Source organism: Nerophis lumbriciformis, linkage group LG17 (assembly GCF_033978685.3).
Source record: "Nerophis lumbriciformis linkage group LG17, RoL_Nlum_v2.1, whole genome shotgun sequence".
NCBI classification, from domain to species: Eukaryota; Metazoa; Chordata; class Actinopteri; order Syngnathiformes; family Syngnathidae; genus Nerophis; species Nerophis lumbriciformis.
Window position 1 is genome coordinate 35,151,851 of NC_084564.2, and position 20,650 is coordinate 35,172,500.

Genomic DNA, 20,650 nt, shown 5'->3' on the forward strand with positions numbered 1-20,650 from the left:
TTTTTATATTGCCATTGTTATTTTAAATGTAAATTACTATTATTATTTTAATTGTAATAGTTTTTTTTACTATTTTATTTCATTGTGTCAACTATATTTAAATACTCATATTTTCAAATAATTAATAATTGTGTTATTAATCGTGATTAAAATATCGATCAAAATAATTGTGACTATTATTTTTGTCAAAATCGTCCAGCCCTATGTGATAGTAAAATATACTAGATCGTAAATGATTACCATGCTGACGCACATGATCCCTCAAAAGTCTCTCACTGGAAAAGGCTTTGCCACAGTGCTCACACACCAGAGACTCTGTAAGAAAGGGACGTTAATGTTTTACCACAGGTATGATTATATACAATACAGGCCAAAAGTTTGGACACACCTTCTCATTCAATGCGTTTTCTTTATTTTCATGACTATTTACATTGTAGATTGTCACTGAAGGCATCAAAACTATGAATGAACTGAAAAAATGTTTTATATTCTAGTTTCTTCAAAATAGCTACACTTGGCTCTGATTACTGCTTTGCACACTCTTGGCATTCTCTCGATGAGCTTCAAGAGGTAGTCACCGGAAATGGTTTTCACTTCACAGGTGTGCCTTATCAGGGTTGATTCGTGCAGTGTTTTTCAACCACTGTGCCGCGGCACACTAGTGTGTCGTGAGATACAGTCTGTTGTGCCGTGGGAGATTAAGTAACGTCCCCACAAAGAAGGATAGTGTCCGCACAACTTAAATAGTCTTGATTGCGAAAACAAAGCAGGTGCAGGGAATAGCGTTCAAGGAAGACATGAAACTGCTACAGGAAAATATCAACAAAAGAGGAAAAGCCACCAGGATAGGAGCGCAAGACAAGAACTAAAACACTACACACAGGAAAACACCAAAAACCTCAAAATAAGTCAAAGCGTGATGTGACAGGTCATGACAGTACACCTACTATGAGACAAGAGCTAATAGAGGTGCATGCTTGGTCATGGTTTGAATTCATATCCAACAATTGCGAGAACGACTTTTTATTGTCAATATCGGCTACTGAGTTTCATTTTTCAATGATTTCTGCTGGTTGTGTTCCTCTGGATTTTTTCAATGAAAAAAATGTGCCCCGGCTCAGAAAAGGTTGAAAAACACTGGATTAGTGGAATGTCTTGCTTTATCAATGGGGTTGGGACCGTCAGCTGTGTTGTGAATGAGAAGGTGAGTCCAAACTTTTGGCCTGTACTGTACATTTGGAAGTGTTCTCTCACCCATTGGCTCGGCCTGTCTGTGGAGGTGATCGAAGAGCTTGGTGTTGCTAGAGAACATGCTACCACAGGTGGGACAGGCCACCAGTCGCTTTTGAGTGTGGCTGCGCATATGTTCCCTCAGACGATAGCGAATCTTGAAGAAGGCGTCGCAGCCTAACGAGACAAAGAAAAAGTCAAATAACAGACAATAGTATAATGTTTTGATGCACTCAGTCCTACCTGACCAGTGGCAGAAGAGAGCCTGCTGTTGAAATGAGAGAGGCTGCTGTTCGGCACTTTCAACATGATTGTCCACATGGCGGTAGAACCACTCGGGGTTGTTAAATGTACTCTGGGTACAAGGAGAATCGGAATTAAGACGGTTTAAGATGATGTTCCAATTCGATGGCACCTACGTCGCACTTCTCCCACTGGCAAACATGTCCGTCAGATCCCTCCGGTAAAAGGTTGTTGCTGTGCACCGCTTCGTTGCAGCCGGGGAGGTCGGGGCGGGACTTGAGCAGCTGCGAACCGACGAACTTGAGCTTGCCGTGATAGTTGTGGAAGTAAGCGTGGACCTCCAGCTCTGCGGGGCTGCCCATGGAGAGGAACTCACAGCCCTTCCACAGGCAGGCATATTCATCTAAACAGGAGACAATAAGCTCGCTCAGTGAGGATGTCAGTGGAAATGTGCAACTTCCTGACCTGTGTTTTAAATCCAACATGTTTAGCTCACACAAGTCTATGACCTTGGATCAACTTTCTATTTGATAACAAGCCAAAACAACAACAAGCTGCTGTCCTGTATGCGCTGCTCTGCCAACACATACACACACACACAGAACTCCCTTGGGTGCCCTCACAAACAATCACAAATAACAACAATCCTTAACTTTAACAATCATAGTAAACATTTCAAAAAGTAAAATCCTTTTACATTACCATTGAAAAAGGAGAAGCAGACAAAGAAGGAGAGGGGAAGGGTTGTGTGGGTGTGGCCGTGTGTGTGTTTGTGTGCTCTTGGAAGAGGCACCGCTGACAGACAGGTAGTACGGCAGCACTGTTATTTTTTTAGAATTCTGGCAACAGAGCTGCCAGTTTTTAATGTCAAAAAAATGTGCGACCCTTTTTCCGTTTACAGTAATACACGGTAAAAACAGCAAGCGTAGATTTCACTATGAGAAAAAAAAACGCTCAGTTGACAGAATTTTACTGTAAAAAATTAAAAAAATTGTTTTTATTTTTTTATTTAAAGTTAAGATAGGCTCCAGCAATAGAAAATGGATGGATGGATGCTGTAAAAACTCCGGCTTCCTCCCACCTCCAGATACATGCACCTGGGGATAGGTTGATTGATAACACTAAATTGGCCCTAGTGTGTGAATGTGAGTGTGAATGTTGTCTGTCTATCTGTGTTGGCCCTGTGATGAGGTGGCGACTTCCCCAGGGCGTAACCCGCCTACCGCTCGAATGCTGTTGAGATAAGCTCCAGCACCCCCCATGTCCCTGAAAGGGACAAGCGGTAGAAAATGGATGGATGGATGGATGGATGCTGTAAAAACCACCATAAATGTTACCCCTAAAACCTACAGTGAACAATTTGATGGTTAACTTGCTTTGAAGTCATAGTTCAAGCAGATATTTACAGCATTTGTTTTAACTATAACCCCCAAATATTTTTGGAAAGTATGACGATACAATATTTGTTGCAATATTGGTTACCGTATTTTTCGGAGTATAAGTCGCACCGGCCGAAAATGCATAATAAAGAAGGAAAAAACATATATAAGTCGCACTGGAGTATAAGTCGCATTTTTGGGGGAAATTTATTTGATAAAACCCAACACCAAGAATAGACATTTGAAAGGCAATTTAAAATAAATAAAGAATAGTGAACAACAGGCTGAATAAGTGTACGTTATATGACGCTTAAATAACCAACTGAGAACGTGCCTGGTATGTTAAAGTAACATATTATGGTAAGAGTCATTCAAATAACTATAACATATAGAACATGCTATACGTTTACCAAACAATCTGTCACTCCTAATCGCTAAATCCCATGAAATCTTATACGTCTAGTCTCTTACGTGAATGAGCTAAATAATACTATTTGATATTTTACGGTAATGTGTTAATAATTTCACACATAGGTCGCTCCTGAGTATAAGTCTCACCCCCGGCCAAACTATGAAAAAAAACTGCGACTTATAGTCCGAAAAATACGGTATTTTAAAGATGAAAAAATGTGCAATTTCATGCAGTACGTACATTTTTTTCTGTCCAAACGGAAAGAACAAATACATTTAGTAAGCAAAGATATGGTAGCTTATTGACGCATAATTTTTCAAGGCCTTCAAGGGCCATATAAAATGAGCTTGACACCTGTGTACTAATCCAATCGTGCAAATATAATGTAAAGACAGCAAACAAAACCAAAATCAAAAGCCCCGTTTAACACATTTTGGACACGTGTTTTCCTCCAGCATGATTGATCTATGTTGTATTGGTTTTTAGTATATATAATGTAGAAAAAAGCATTATGGTCGCCCCTGCATCCTTCAATTTGTCTGTATGCGCCCACCGCTAGAAAATGTATGTACACTCCTGATTTAAAGCGTGAGCAGCCTTTTGTTTGCTTTAGGGTTTTGGGTGATTTAGGGCCCAACGTGTTAACACACTGTGTCAAGACGCAGGAAGGAATTGTGCAGTCACACACGTGCTGTTGGACTTGAAAAGGAAACCAACTAAGAGGAGATAAACACTTGTACAAAACCCAAAACCACTGAAGTTGGCACGTTGTGTAAATGGTAAATAAAAACAGAATACAATGACTTGCTTCCTTTTCAACCTATATTCAATTGAATAGACTGCAAAGACAAGATACTTAATGTTCGAACTGGAAAACTTTGTTGCTTTTTGCAAATATTAGCTCATTTGGAATTTGATGCCTGCAACATGTTTCAAAAAAGCTGAGAAAGTTGAGGATTGCTCATCAAACACTTATTTGGAACATCCCACAAGTGAACAGGCGAATTGGGAACAGGTGGGTGCCATGATTGGGTGTAAATGCAGCTTCCATGAAATGCTCAGTCATTCACAAACAAGGATGGGGCAAGGGTCACCAAAATGCGTGAGCAAATTGTTGAACAGTTTAAAGAACAACATTTCTCAACAAGCTATTGCAAGGAATTTAGGGATTTCACCATCTACAGTACGTAATATCATCAAAAGGTTCCGAGAATCTGTAGAAATTACTGCATGTAAGCGATGATATCACGGACCTTCGATCTCTCAGGCGATACTGCATCAAAAAGCGACATCAGTAAGTAACAGATATCACCACATGGGCTCAGGAACACTTCAGAGAACCACTGTCAGTAACTACAGTTTGTCGCTACATCTGTAAGTGCAAGTTAAAACTCTACTATGCAAAGCGAAAGCCATTTATCAACAACACCCTGAAACGCTGCCGGCTTCGCTTGGCCCGAGCTCATCTAAGAAGGACTAATGCAAAATGGAAAAGTGTTCTGTGGTCTGAAGAGTCCACATTTCAAATTGTTTTTGGAAACTGTGGACGTCGTGTCCTCCGGACCAAAGAGGAAAAGAACAATCCGGATTGTTATTGGCGCAAAGTTCAAAAGAACGCATCTGTGATGGTATGAGGGTGTATTAGTGCCCAAAGCATGGGTAACTTACACATCTGTGAAGGCACCATTAATGCTGAAAGGTACATACAGGTTTTGGAGCAACATATGTTGCCATCCAAGCAACGTTATCATGGACGCCCCTGCTTATTTCAGCAAGACAATGCCAAGCCACGTGTTACAAGAGCGTGGCTTCGTAGTAAAAGAGTGTGGGTACTAGACTGGCCTGCCTATAGTCCAGACCTGTCTCCCATTGAAAATGTGTGGCACAATATGAAGCCTAAAATACCACTACGGAGACCCCGGACTGTTGAACAACTTAAGCCAGTGTTTTTTTAACCACTGTGCCGCAGCACACTAGTGTGCCGTGAGATATTGTTTGGTGTGCGGTGGGAGATGGTGTCATTTCACCTAATTGGGCTAAAAATATTTTTTGCAAACCAGTAATTATAATCCACAAATAATGTGCCGTTGTTGAGTGCCTGTGCTGTCTAGAGCGCGGCAGAGTAACTGTGTAATATTCTTCCATATCAGTAGGTGGCAGCAGGTAGCGAATTGCTTTGTGGATGTCGGGAACATGGTTTGTCGCAGACGACAGCAGGAGGTAGCGTGCAGGTAAAAAGGTATCCAATGCAAATAAACAAAAGGCGAGGGTCACTAAGAAAAGGCATTGAAGCTTAGGGAAGGCTATGCAAAACAAAGCTAAAACTGAACTGGCTGCAAAGTAAACAAAAACAGAATGTTGGACGACAACAAAGACTTATAGCGTGTGAAGCAGCGGACGACGTCCACAAAGTACACCGTACATGACATGACAATCAACAACAAAATAGGAAACACTACACACAGTAATACACCAAAAAACTCAAAATAAGTCACGGCGTGATGTGACAGGTGGTGACAGTACACCTACTTTGAGACGAGCTATAAGTGCAGCATGTTGGTTATGGTTTGAATTTATATCCAACAATTGCAAGAACGACTTTTTACTGTCAATATCGTCTGATGAGTTTCATTTTTTCAATGTTTTCTGCTAGTGGTGTGCCTCGGCAATTTTCCAACGAAAAAAATGTGCCTTGGCTCAAAAAAGGTTGAAAAACACTGACTTAAGCTGTACATCAAGCAAGAATGGGAATGAATTCCAAATGGAAAGCTTCAAAAATTGGTCTCCTCGGTTCCCAAACGTTTACAGCAGTGATCCTCAACAGGCGGACCGCGGTCCATGTCCGGACCCAGCGACGTGTCCGTCCGGACCCAGCACGAATTATAGTAAAAAAAAAAAAAAAAAAAATAGTATTTCTTTTTATTTATTATTATAATTATAATTATTATAAAAAAATATAATAATTGTATTTATCTTTGAGTTATCGCTAGCGCAAGTCAATGTTCTTTGCTGTTTTTAGTCAAATATCTCCACGTTTCGTTTACACTTCTCCGTGTCTCACTCACTCCGTCTCTCTCTATCTCTCTCTCTCTCTCTCTCTCTCAGAGAGAGAAAGAGAGAGAGACGGAGTGAGAGCGAGAGAACGCCACTCTGATTGGCTGATTCCGGGGTATGGGTTGTCATCTCTATCACAACGACGCGCTGATAGACTGTTACCACCTGGGTCATACACATGTGCACAGTGCATGGAACCTTTCGCTGCAGGCACATAGTTGTCTGGTATCGCTACTTCGCTAACTGTTCACTCGTCAGTCACTGAATGTGAATCAAATCACAATGGCATGCTCCAAGTTGGCTCAGGCTGGTAAAAGAAAGGTGGACAGGGAAAACAGACGTTTCAAGGAAAAATGGACAGAGCAATATGTTTTCATCCTACCTACTACAAGTACCAGACCAATGTGTCTAATATGCAACAGTGCTGTTGCTCTGGTGAAAAGTGAAAATCTGAAACGTCACTATCTGAAAGAGCACCGCGAATTTGAAGAGACATTTCCTCATGATTCGGAGCTAAGAAAAAAAAGAAATAATGAGGCTGAAAAAGTCATATGAAACATCAAGCAAGATTTTTGTTAAATCTATGACACAACAACAAATAGCAACAGAGTGCTCACTCAGAGTGGCATGGGTTTTGGGTTATTTATTTTTGTTTCAAAGAAAATCTTTCATGTATTTTATTGGATATTTATTTTATTTTTGTTCATTTTTAAGAAAATGTTAAACTACTACCTACCTCCTGCTACTATATAAGCTTGACCGATAATAAACGGACCCAGCCTGTTTCAAAAAAACATTTGTGGACCTTCAAGATTTGTACTTGAGGACCCCTGGTTTACAGAGTGTTGCTAAAAGGAAAGGCCATATAACACAGTGGTAAAAATGCCACTGTGCCAACTTTTTTGCAACGTGTTGCTGCCATTAAATTCTAAGTTAATGATTATTTGCAACAAAAAAAAATGTGTTTCTCAGTTCGAACATTAAATATATTGTCTTTGCAGTCTATTCAATTGAATATAAGTTGAAAAGGATTTGCAAATCATTGTATTGTGTTTTAATTTACGAATTGCACAACGTGCCAACTTCAATGGTTTTGGGATCTGTATAAGGTGAGCTATAAAAGGTAAACATAAAACTACTTATAGGTTTATTTTTAACGCTGTCACGCCTGCACATTGTGGTTGCCTTGCAATAATGATGTTATTTACGAACACTAAACATTATATTCACTCACCCAGTTCCTCCAGAGCATCCTTGTCTCCCAGATAGTCCCTTAGATGCAGAGACATGTGATCACTGAGCTCCTCCATGCTGTGTCCTCTGTAGCTGCATGAAGACCACTCGCACAACACCTCAAAGTGGTCGAGCCTTTTGGTGGTCATCATGATGATGGCGCCTTACACACACAAATGGGGAGACAATTTAGCCAACTGAACAAGAGGGTTGAGTCTAAGGTTACGTTATCTCCACTATATTAGCGGGGCGTGTAATAGTTTGGCCGTAAAAAAAAAAAAGTACACATATTAAGTCACGTCTAATTTGCCATATTTGCTAGGCCTAGAAGTTTCCATTTCGGCTACCACACAACCTGTTACGACCTCCAGGCATTGCTCTTATAAATACAAACGTTTGTATTTACGTTTCCAACTGTCGAAGATACTTCACATTTTTACAATATATTCATGACAGTTGTGTTGGAGACAATTTTGACTGTTTTTACTTCAAAAAAAAAACCGTCAGGGTGCTTTTCCCTCCTCTTGCTTGTCTGCTTTGTTTACTTCCGAGTTGGGGAACTACACCGGAAGTAGTTTTTGTCTTCGTCTGATACTGTAAACCCAGAACAGCGACACTTATGGGTGAAATCCAACTGACCATTTACGCTATTTAATTGAATAGCAATTGCACATTTTTGCAATTTGGGGTACTTCTTATCAACATATGATTACGAATATGTAATATATATTGGTTTATTATGCAAATTTATTGTTGGCTGTTTTTTTGTTTTTTTTAAATTGTATATACCTTTATTTATAATCTGCATCATTTATTCAAGAAATAATCAAATCAAATCAAATCAACTTTATTTATAAATAATCGAAACAACAGTACAAAAACAGTACAAAACAGCGCCAGGGGTTTGTAAACTCAATAAAGTAACTAAAATAGACTGCAAAATATATATGTAACAAAATGTAAAGCCATAGGCTCACACAAGTTCCGTAAATAATTTTAATTTGTAACACAGCCAGTGTTGGGTTGATTACTAAAAAACAGTAACTAGTTACAGTTACTAGTTACTTATATATTTTTTTTTTTTTTTTAAGGCCCCCTTTAATGCTCTTTTAGCCTTCATTGCAGGACTGTTATTGCACCGGAGAATAATACAATCTGAAATCCCAAACTTGACTAAGCAATGTGGTCTACATACAACACACAAAGACAAAGATATGTTTCAAAGGGCCAATTTGTTTCAGGCCAGAACAAATTGAAAAAACTATTTTAAATAGCTGCAACATAACATACATAAGTAACAAACAGCATAATAACAACATACCGGTAGCTGTAAACCAAGGAAGGCACACACTACATACACAAAGCCTAACCAGGCGGTTTTTTCTCTCAAGAAATTCTGAAATAAAATCATGTCTGAAGCCCAGAACACTCTACACATTTCCCCCAGTTTTAGTTTAGAGATAAGGAACGATTGGCCTGGCCCACTAGCACCCCTCTTTATGTTTGTGAACTTTATAGTCTATACATTTAGAGTGATGTGATAATCAAACACTCTAGAAGTCTAGAATGAAAGAGTATATACAAACCCCGTTTCCATATGAGTTGGGAAATTGTGTTAGATGTAAATATAAACGGAATACAATGATTTGCAAATCCTTTTCAACCCATATTCAATTGAATGCACTACAAAGACAAGATATTTGATGTTCAAACTCATAAACTTTATTTTTTTTTTTACAAATAATTATTAACTTAGAATTTCATGGCTGCAACACGTGCCAAAGTAGTTGGGAAAGGGCATGTTCACCACTGTGTCACATGGCCTTTCCTTTTAACAACACTCAGTAAACATTTTGGGAACTGAGAAGACACATTTTTTAAGCTTCTCAGGTGGAATTCTTTCCCATTCTTGCTTGATGTACAGCTTAAGTTGTTCAACAGTCCGGGGGTCACCGTTGTGGTATTTTAGGCTTCATAATGTGCCACACATTTTCAATGGGAGACAGGTCTGGACTACAGGCAGGCCAGTCTAGTACCCGCACTCTTTTACTATGAAGCCACGTTGATGTAACACGTGGCTTGGCATTGTCTTGCTGAAATAAGCAGGGGCGTGCGTCCATGGTAACGTTGCTTGGATGGCAACATATGTTGCACCAAAACCTGTATGTACCTTTCAGCATTAATGGCGCCTTCACAGATGTGTAAGTTACCCATGCCTTGGGCACTAATACACCTCCATACCATCACAGATGCTGGCTTTTCAACTTTGCGCCAATAACAATCCGGATGGTTCTTTTCCTCTTTGGTCTGGAGGACACGACGTCCACAGTTTCCAAAAACAATTTGAAATGTGGACTCGTCAGACCACAGAACACTTTTCCACTTTGTATCAGTCCATCTTAGATGAACTCAGGACCAGCGAAGCCGACAGCGTTTCTGGGTGTTGTTGATAAACGGTTTTCGCCTTGCATAGGAGAATTTTAACTTGCACTTACAGATGTAGCGACCAACTGTAGTTACTGACAGTGGGTTTCTAAAGTGTTCCTGAGCCCATGTGGTGATATCCTTTACACACTGATATCGCTTGTTGATGCAGTACAGCCTGAGGGATCGAAGGTCACGGGCTTAGCTGCTTACGTGCAGTGATTTCTCCAGATTCTCTGAACCCTTTGATGATATTACGGACCGTAGATGGTGACATCCCTAAATTCCTTGCAATAGCTGGTTGAGAAAGGTTTTTCTTAAACTGTTCAACAATTTGCTCACACATTTGTTGACAAAGTGGTGACCCTCGCCCCATCCTTGTTTGTGAATGACTGAGCATTTCATGGAATCTACTTTTATACCCAATCATGGCACCCACCTGTTCCCGATTTGCCTGTTCACCTGTGGGATGTTCCAAATAAGTGTTTGATGAGCATTCCTCAACTTTATCAGTATTTATTGCCACCTTTCCCAACTTCTTTGTCACGTGTTGCTGGCATCAAATTCTAAAGTCAATGATTATTTGCAAAAAAAAAAAAAAGTTTATCAGTTTGAACATCAAATATGTTGTCTTTGTAGCATATTCAACACACAGAGCGCGCCTCTTCTGCAGCGCTCCAATAAAACACACTCAGATCTTCTCAGTTTCTAGCCGATACTACATAAAAAATAAGGTAAAATAACGCAGTAACGCATCATGTAGTAACGGTAACTGAGTTACTGAATATAAAAAATAACGCGTTAGATTACTATTTACCGCCAAAAAAAACAGCGTTACAGTAACGCGTTAACACAGCACCATAGTTTTCACAGCTTCTTGGTTGTTAGAAGTAGAGAGCGTTTGAAAGTAAAGTTGCAATTCTTTTTAAAGGCACAAAAAACAGGCCGGGTATTGAGAAACTTACATTTATGAATACAAAACTTAGCCAATAGTACAATGAGGTTGCAAAGGTAAAATTCATTTTCGAATTGTTTTTCATACAGTGTAAATCCAAATAGCACATCTTTAAAACAAATAATTGTAGGCTGTTTTCCTTAACTTCCTCTTAGCAACAGTCATATTTTTTGTCTACCGTAAAGCAGTTCTTCTGCCGTAAACAGCAATGTTGTGACACCTTTAAACATGCAATACTGCCATCTACTGGACATGCATGTGTGACAATAATATTACCGGTTTAAATACATGTTCTCCTTACAAATCCGTGCAATTTGTGACCTTTGTCATCAATGGAATAACCGACCGCTTAAACAAAAAAAGAGATCCGCTGTCTCCTCAGAAGGAGGGAGTTGTAGCTGCTCCAGTGTCATCGCTTATATTTTATTCAATATATCATGTTGCTCTGCGAACGCACGAACCATAACGCCTGAATTATTAATGCGCTATTATGTCAGGATGACTGATTCACAGGAAAATGGACGATAACGTCAAGCAAGTAACTTAAATTAGAATGAAGTTGCTTCATCAGATGTGGTTGCTGTAATTATGGTGATTTATTATCAAACATGTAAGTACAGTAATCAAAAACAATGTTCTAAAAACAAATAAGTCACAAGATGCAGTTGACATTCACGTGTTTGTTGTTTTTAATCTGAGTTCTTCCAAAACGAGCACGCACACAAAAAAAATCACAACACCTCCGCAGTAATTTGTCTTTTCTGTCTCATTAGCGTTCTCTGTCGGTGAGCAAGAGAACAACACAACCTATTAAGCAGACCACGACAAAAGATGTTGGCCTTTCAGCACCAGGAAGTGGGAGTGGACTTGTGGCACTTTGTTGCTGTTGTTGCGGTGATGGTGTAATGGACTCCATTCTATAGTGGGCAGCAAGCTGCAGAGGTCAGTTATGAATACAAACACGCACACACATAACCACAGTCAAATTATCTGCAACATATATGTTAAAATGTTAGCGCATTGTCGCCAAGTTGTGTTACTCTGAAGCATTCCCGAGTGGTCCCGAACGCACCACAGTTGAAATCATGGTACATTCAGGTGATAAGAGGATAGTAGAATTTAAATAAAAATATATCATTTCGGTGTGTTTGTGTGTGTTTATTCTCGTTGAATTACAACTTTTCCCTCGTAATACTTAGACTTCATTGTTTTATCTTGTAGCTTTGAGAAAAATACGGCGAGCTCGAAGCCAACATCATCATTAAAGGAACGGTATTGTATTTTCCGGGGAATACTGAATGCACCACAATTGAAATCATGGTACGTTCAGGTGATAAGAGGATAGTCGAATTTAAACCAATATAGATAATTTGAGTGTGTGTGTTTATTCTCGCTGAATTACAACGTTTCCCCTCTTAATACTTAGACTGCAGTGTTTATCTTGTAGCTTTGAGAGACAGCATCATCATTAAATGATGGTATTGTGTTTTCCGGGGAGTGTTGAACGCACCACAGTTCGACTAAGAGAATAGTCGAACTGAAACAAAAATAGATAATTTGAGTGTGTGTGTGTTTATTCTCGCTGAATTACAACGTTTCCCCTCTTAATACTTAGACTCCAGTGTTTATCTTGTACCTTGGAGAAAAATACGGCGGGCTCGAAGCCAACATCATCATTAAAAGGACGATATTATGTTTTCCAAGGAGTATTGGACGCACCACAATTTAAATCATGGTACGTTCAGGTGATAAGAGGATAGTCGAAGTTAAACACAAATAGATAATTTGAGTGTGTGTGTTTATTCTGGTTGAATTACAACGTTTCCCCTCTTAATACTTAGACTCCAGTGTTTATCGTGTAGCTTTGAGAGACAGCATCATCATTAAAAGGACGGTATTATGTTTTCCGGGTAGTCTCGAACGCACCGCAATTGTCGCAAGACGTTCAGTAATGATGCATTCAAGTAATGTGGTTGTTTATAGAACAAAGTTAACAAACCATATGATTTGACAGCGTGTATACGTATATTATCCTAATTTTTAGACGTCCGTGTTTGTAGCTCGAAGGAAAAGTTGAGTCATCATTAAAAATAATAGAGTATTGTCATTATTAGTGTTACAGTAAATGTGTTTGTGGGAGCTACCTTGCTGGTGTGTGTTTATTTCAGCCACTATAAACTATCTGGCAACCAGAACCTAATAACTACACATGCATACATTTCAAATAGTATATATTTATACCCAAAAAGGCTTAATTTACAAGCTAGAATGTGATGGCCTAAGTAAGCTTGCTAGAATATTGTATTGCTGTTCAACCAAAAATGAAGGGGGGCTTGCAAGCTGCAGGGAATTATAGTCAAATTGATTTGGTTTCTTAGCAACAAAACGAAACTGGATATCACCCAGAAGAACGAAGAGGAAAAGAACACCAGGACCTTTCAGCCGAGGCACTGTGACTAGGAAACAGACCCACAAAAACCTAAAAAGTGAGTTTATACAATCATCGGATGTGATTCTGGAGGTAAAAACGCCCTTTAGTATAGCACACACAGCAAAGGCTCTTATATTCAGAGTAAAGATGACTCCTATAATAAATAATGTGCAAATTATGTGCTCAATAATAATTAAAAAAAAGCCGCTTTGATCCCACAGACACACTCTCTCTTTCACACACACACTGCAATAATGGACTTCTCAGCTAAACACTAAATGAGAAAAAGGCATAAAGAACACGATGCTATCTTAGTTTTTTTTTTTTACTGTTTTGCCTCGGCCAGTCTATTGCTTATCTCTTTGCTCTTCTTGGAGACGCCTCCATCCCCTGGAGGTTCTGAGGACGCCACGGCAGCCGCTTCTTTCTTCTTGGCTGAAGCCGAACCAGCAAGCTGCTTTTCTTTTGCTTTTTTCACCACCTTCCCCGATGTCATCGTCGTCGCTTTCTTTTTTGGCCTGGTGCGAAACGCCGCCTTGTCGGTCTGGAAGGAAACACGAAGCCGATGAAGGTCATGACATGAGGACGTTTTACTTCCTAGCCTCTATAGAAAAAAAATGTGCAAGCTCTGTTTTGAGCATGCGTACCTTGTTATTCCTACTTAGAACAAGCAAGAGGCACCGTCGGGTGTCATATAAGTTCATGGTGGTTAGTGTCATGGCAATTAAAAAAGGCACAAAAATGGGTCTTTTCTTGCATAAAAAGAAAGGGGCATGATTGGTTTTTACAAAACCCAAAATCGGTGAAGTTGGCACGTTGTGTAAATGGTAAATAAAAACAGAATACGATGATGGGCAAATCCTTTTCAACTTACATTCAATTGAATAGACTGCAAAAACAAGATATTTAATGTTCGAACCTAATTTTTTTGGAAAATATTCATTAACTTAGAATTTAATGGCAGCAACAGATTGCAAAAAAGTTGGCACAGGGGCATGTTCACCACTGTGTTACATGGCCTTTCCTTTTAACAACACTCAGTAAACGTTTGGGAACTGAGGAGACCAATTTTAAAAGCTTTTCTGGTGGAATTCTTTCCCATTCTTGCTTGATGTACAGCTTAAGTTATTCAACAGTCCGTTGTGGTATTTTAGGCTTCATAATGCACCACACATTTTCAATGGGAGACAGGTCTGGACTACAGGCAGGCCAGTCTAGGACCCACACTCTTTTACTATGAAGCCACACTGTTATAACGCGTGGCTTGGCATTGTCTTGCTGAAATAAGCATATACAACATATGTTGCTCCAAAAACTGTATGTACCTTTCAGCATTCATGGTGCTTTCACAGATGTGTAAGTTACCCATGTCTTGGGCACTAATACACCCCCATACCATCACAGATGCTGGCTTTTGAACTTTGCGCCCATAACAATCCGGATGGTTCTTTTCCTCTTTGTTCCGGAGGACACAACGTCCACAGTTTCCAAAAACAATTTGAAATGCAGACTCGTCAGACCACAGAACACTTTTATACTTTGCATCAGTGCATCTTAGAAGCCGGCGGCGTTTCTGGGTGTTGTTGATAAATGGCTTTCGCTTTGCATAGTAGAGTTTTAACTTGCACTTACAGATGTAGCGACAAACTGTAGTTACTGACAGTGGTTTTCTGAAGTGTTCCTGAGCCTATGTAGTGATATCCTTTACACACTGATGTCGGTTTTTGATGCAGTACCGCCTGAGGGATCGAAGGTCCGTGATATCATTGCTTACATGCAGTGATTTCTACAGATTCTCGGAACCTTTTGATGATATTACGGACCGTAGATGGTGAAATCCCTAAATTCCTTGCAATAACTCGTTGAGAATTGTTACTCTTAAACTGTTGGACAATTTTCTCGCGGATTTGTTCACAAAGTGGTGACCCTCGCCCCATCCTTTTTTTGTGAATGACTGAGCATTTCACGGAAGCTGCTTTTATACCCAATCATGGCACCCACTTGTTCCTCAACTTTCTCAGTCTTTTTTGCCACATGTGCCAGCTTTTTTGAAACATGGCATCAAATTCCAAACGAGCTAATATTTGCAAAAAATAAGAAAGTTTACCAGTTCGAACGTTAAGTATCTTGTCTTTGCAGTCTATTCAATTGAATATAGGTTGAAAAGGATTTGCAAATCATTGCATTCTGTTTTTATTTCCCATTTACACAACGTGCCAACTTCACTGGTTTTGGGGTTTGTACAATGTTTATTTTTGTTAGTATACGACAGATCTTTAGCAGCATGTATACTAATAATAGAGCATACTTATATATGAATGTAAATAATCTGTTCCAGGGTCAAACTGTCCCCGTCATGCAACCTAATTTAACTTAAAGAGAGACTTTGTGGCTCAGTGGCCTAGTGGTTAGAGTGTTCGCCCTGAGATCGGTAGGTTGTGAGTTCAAACCCCGGCCGAGTCATACCAAAGACTATACAAATGGGAGCCATTACCTCCCTGCTTGGCACTCAGCATCAAGGGTTGGAATTGGGGGTTAAATCACCAAAAATGATTCCCGGGCGCGGCCACCGCTGCTGCTCACTGCTCCCCTCACCTCCCAGGTGAACAAGGGGGTGAGTCAAATGCAGAGGACACATTTCACCACACCTAGTGTGTGTGTGACAATCATTGGTACTTTAACTTTAACTTATTATCCTTCAAAAACATGTTACATACAACAAAGACATAATTCTTCCTTCTTAAGTTTCACGTTAGTGTAACATTGAAGTTAAACAAGAAAAAAACATACCACAAACCCCAATAAATATGACAAAATATTTCTTTAAAACTGTACTGATGATGGCGGGCTAATATCAATTAACATACAGGAAGTGTCAGGCAACGTATGTTCGGGACGTTCTGATCAGGGTTTCATGCTGCGGATTCCGATACGGATAATCCGTGAGTGAGACCAGCCAATACCGATACCATATATTAATTGAAAAAAAACATTTTTTATGGTGAGTGCTGATGGCAGTTTACCAATATCAATACAATTTTAAACTACCGTATTTTCTGGACCATAGGGCGCACTGCCGATGAGCGGGTCTGTTCAGGTCTATTTTCATACATAAGGCGCATTAAAGGGGTCATATTATGATTTTTTTTTCTAAATGCAAAACACTTCCTTGTGGTCTACATAACATGTAATGGTGGTTCTTTGGTCAAAATATTGCATAGATCAGTGATTTTCAACCACTGTGCCGCGGCACACTAGTGTGCCGTGGGGAATTATGCAACTTCACCTAATTGGTCCAAAAAATATTTTTTGCAAATTAATAATCATACTAATGTGCCTCTGCTGTGTAGAGCTTGGCAGGGTAACCATGTAATACTCCATATCAGTAGGTGGCAGCTGGTAGTTCATTGCTTTGTAGAAGTCGGAACGCGTCGAGGATGGTTTGTTGTGATCCCAATAGGCAGAGCACAGCGGGAGACAGCGTGCAGGTAAAAAGGTATGTAACGCTTAAACCAAAAATCAACAAAAGGCAAGTCCCGCTAGGACAGTGTTTTTCAACCTTTTTTGAGCCAAGGCACATTTTTTTCATAAAGAAATACAGAGGCACACCACCAGCAGAAAAGGTTAAAAAATGAAACTCCACCAAGTTGTCGTGCCTTATTTTGAGTTTGTTGTTGTTTCCTGTGTGTATTGCTTTAGTTCCTATCTTGCGCTGTTATTTTGGTGACCCTTCCTGTTTTGTTGGTGTTCTCCTGTAGCAGCTTCACGCCTTCCTTTGAGCGCTATTGCCCGCCCCTGCTTTCTTTTCACAATCAAGACCATTTAAGTTGTGCGTACGCTATCCTTCTTTGAGGGGACATTGTTGATTGTCATGTCATGTACAGGATGTGCTTTGTGGACGCCGTCTCTGCTTCACACGCTGTAAGTTTTTGCTGTCGTCCAGCATTCTGTTTTTGTTGACTTTGTAGCCAGTTCAGTTTTACTTTTGTTTTACATAGCCATCCCTATGCTTCAGTGCCTTTTCCTAGCGGGACTTGCCTTTTGTTGATTTTTGGTTTAAGCGTTACATACCTCTTTACCTGCACATTGTCTCCCGCTGTGCTCTGCCTATTGGGATCACGACAAACCATTCTCGACGCGTTCCGACTTCTACAAAGCAATGAACTACCTGCTGCCACCTACTGATATGGAGTATTACATGGTTACCCTGCCAAGCTCTACACAACACAGGCACTAGACAACGGCACTTTATTATGATTATTGATTTGCAAAAAATATTTTTTGGACCAATTAGGAGAAGTTGCATAATTTCCCACGGCACACCAGGGAATATATCACGGCACACTAGTGTGCCGCGGCACAGTGGTTGAAAATCACTGCGCTAGGAAAAGGCACTGAAGCATAGGGATGGCTATGTAAAACAAAAGTAAAACTGAACTGGCTACAAAGTCAACAAAAACAGAATGCTGGACGACAGCAAAAACTTACAGCGTGTGAAGCAGAGACGGCGTCCACAAAGCACATCCCGTACATGACATGACAATCAACAATGTCCCCTCAAAGAAGGATAGCGTACGCACAACTTAAATGGTCTTGGTTGCGAAAACAAAGCAGGGGCGGGCAATAGCGCTCAAAGGAAGGCGTGAAGCTGCTACAGGAGAACACCAACAAAACAGGAAGGGTCACCAAAATAACAGCGCAAGACAGGAACTAAAGCACTACACACAGGAAACAACAACAAACTCAAAATAAGGCACGACAACCTGGTGGAGTTTAATTTTTTAACCTTTTCTGCTGGTGGTGTGCCTCTGTATTTTTTTTATGAAAAAAATGTGCCTTAGCTCAAAAAAGGTATAAATGATGTTTTACACATCATCTTCAAGCCGCTTTCTGACAGTCAAGCGGTGCGGCTTCAAAGTCGTACTAAAACATTTCGACAGATTTTTGAGTGCCGTGTGTAATCTTCTTTATTTTCAATGGAACATTTAAAGTTTTGGTGTTGTTTACTGGCGTCACATTGCAGTCCACGCGTATGTCTCATGTGTGACTGCCATCTACTGGTCACACTTATCATTTGACCATGTACCAAATAAAATTGTTTTGAGGTCGGTAAGCGCAACCAGAATTATTCTCTGCATTAAGCGCACCGGGTTATAAGGCGCACTGTCGATTTTTGAGAAAATGAAAGGATTTCAAGTGCGCCTTATAGTCCGAAAAATACGGTCGTTCCTTTTTTCTCGTTTTCATACAATTGTTTAATCAAAACCAAAGTCAATAGTACACAATAACTAAACTGAACCAAAAACTACTATTATCCATTTAAATCATTTGTTTTTTGTCCTCCTGTGCCCTAGGATGTATACCCTGAATTTGTAAACATTAAAAAGTATTTAGAGAAAGGAGAACATCGACCTAATCACTGTAGTATACTAGTACTACCTTTTGGTTTCGATACTATCAATTTATGGAATGATCCGCCCTTCGCTTACGTGCCGTGTACGGACTGTGACAATGTTGACACACCAACAGTTGTTGTTATAGTATCCTGTCTCGATACTCTTTTCAATCTACCGTATTTTTCGGAGTATAAGTCGCACCGGAGTATAAGTCGCACCTGCCGAAAATGCATAATAAAGAAGGACAAAAACATATATAAATCGCACTGGAGCCCGGCCAAACTATGAAAAAAACTGCGACTTATAGTTCGAAAAATACGGTACTTGTTAAGTTCCCGTTAATAACCGTATACTTTCTGTTGCAACCTGGTTCTATTTACACATTTTAAACTTTACTAAGCACTTATTCATTGGTGCTGTTTCAAGCTAGCTATTAGCATGCCTGTCCTCCTGTGATAATGATACTTAAGATACTAAGAAATAGAGTTTATTTGCCGTAATAGAGGTGATCAGTATTAGCCAAGGGGAGCGGCTCCACGCTGTGTATGGAGATTAGTGTTGTCCTGACACCAAAATATTATAATTTGGTATTGGTACCGGTTCAAAAATGTATTACAGTACTTTTTTCAGAATAAAGGGGACCAAAATTATTTTTCTTTTTGGCTTAACAGAAAATCTTATGATACATTAAACATAAGGGTGTAACGGTACGTGTATTTGTATTGAACCGTTTCGGTACGGGGGTTTTGGTTCGGTTCAGAGGTGCACCGAACGAGTTTCCACAAGGACATATTAAGTAGCATACCGCACGTTGTGTAAACAATGCACACCGAGGCACAACACACGGCATGCTGGCAGCCACCGGGCTACGACAACATGTAAAAAGCCAGACCTGGAAGACCCTTCTGCCTCGTTAAGATCTCCCGTTTGGGAACACTTCGGAGGACGGAAGTTTGCCGACATTGTTCAGCAGCGGTAGGGTATGCTTCTGGCAACACGTCAAACATGCTAACCCATTTGAAGCATCACCACCCCCAAGTGAACATCGCTTCAACGAAGAGAAAGACGAGCGTGGTGCAAACGCCGCATTCAAGCAGCCTCTCCTCGGCGAGTCAGGCAGGGCTAAAGCAATAACAAATGTTTTTTATAGCAGCAGATTTAAGACCATGTTGCATTAAAAACTAGATTTTGACCCACTTCTATAGTGGAAGAACAATGAGCCCATATATCCTCTTACTGCCAAGTTAGCCAGGGAATACCTGGAGACATTGTAACCAACGTTCCCTCTAAGGTGCGCACAGCAAATTAATGCCGCGCAGAAAATCAAAAATCCCATCTGAACTTTAAACAAAACAAACACATTACAATTTATTCTGTATGATTTTGCAATGCAACTCTGTGAGTGACAGGTGGCAACAAGAGTGGCCCCAATGAATAAAACAATCTTTGTCAACACAGTTCAATTATCGTCTGTCGAGACACTTTACGGACAGGAATTCCATCAATCACTTTATTGAGCAAAACTGTTTGTAACCACACCTAAAACATGAGTAAAAAAAACTTTTATCTATAAAAACTGGTAATTTTCTGCCATACAAACCAGGCTTAAACCAACTTTGTCATCCGTCGTTTCAACAGAAGCCGCTCGCTCTGTCACACCTGCACCAACACACGCACTCATGGCACTTAGCCAGTGCTGCGTTTATGGCCACACAAAAAGTCGGAGAACCCCAACGCCACACAATGTGTAAATACCAGGTTGTAACACTCTGACTCCTCAATCAGATGTGTGCTTATTTTACTGCCATTTATTAAGAATGTTAATCTAAGGATATTATTCATGAAATATTGTCACTAGATTTCATAAATGCTAATAAAAAGATGTATTTTACA

The 20,650-nt window shown here is 40.0% G+C and overlaps 2 protein-coding genes across 3 annotated transcripts in view; both read right to left on the reverse strand.

Annotated features, from left to right (window-relative positions):
- Positions 1-8,098, reverse strand: part of LOC133614832 (histone H4 transcription factor) — a 31,596-nt gene extending 23,498 nt beyond the window's left edge. Inside the window, exons 1-6 of one of the 2 annotated variants that reach the window (XM_061973127.2) lie at positions 7,958-8,098; positions 7,553-7,714; positions 1,650-1,876; positions 1,474-1,585; positions 1,255-1,407; positions 241-315 (exon numbers count right to left, since the gene is read on the reverse strand). In XM_061973127.2, coding sequence (XP_061829111.1) covers positions 241-315; positions 1,255-1,407; positions 1,474-1,585; positions 1,650-1,876; positions 7,553-7,703 — 718 coding nt within the window. In that variant the 5' untranslated portion in view covers positions 7,704-7,714; positions 7,958-8,098. Of the gene's footprint in view, positions 1-240; positions 316-1,254; positions 1,408-1,473; positions 1,586-1,649; positions 1,877-7,552 lie in introns of both variants that reach the window. The other variant, XM_061973128.1, reaches the window with a different exon arrangement.
- A 3,418-nt stretch (positions 8,099-11,516) lies between these two features.
- map6b (microtubule-associated protein 6b) overlaps positions 11,517-20,650 on the reverse strand; it is a 41,497-nt gene continuing 32,363 nt past the window's right edge. Inside the window, exon 3 of the mRNA XM_061973130.1 lies at positions 11,517-13,905. Coding sequence (XP_061829114.1) covers positions 13,687-13,905 — 219 coding nt within the window. The 3' untranslated portion in view covers positions 11,517-13,686. The remainder of the gene's footprint in view (positions 13,906-20,650) is intronic.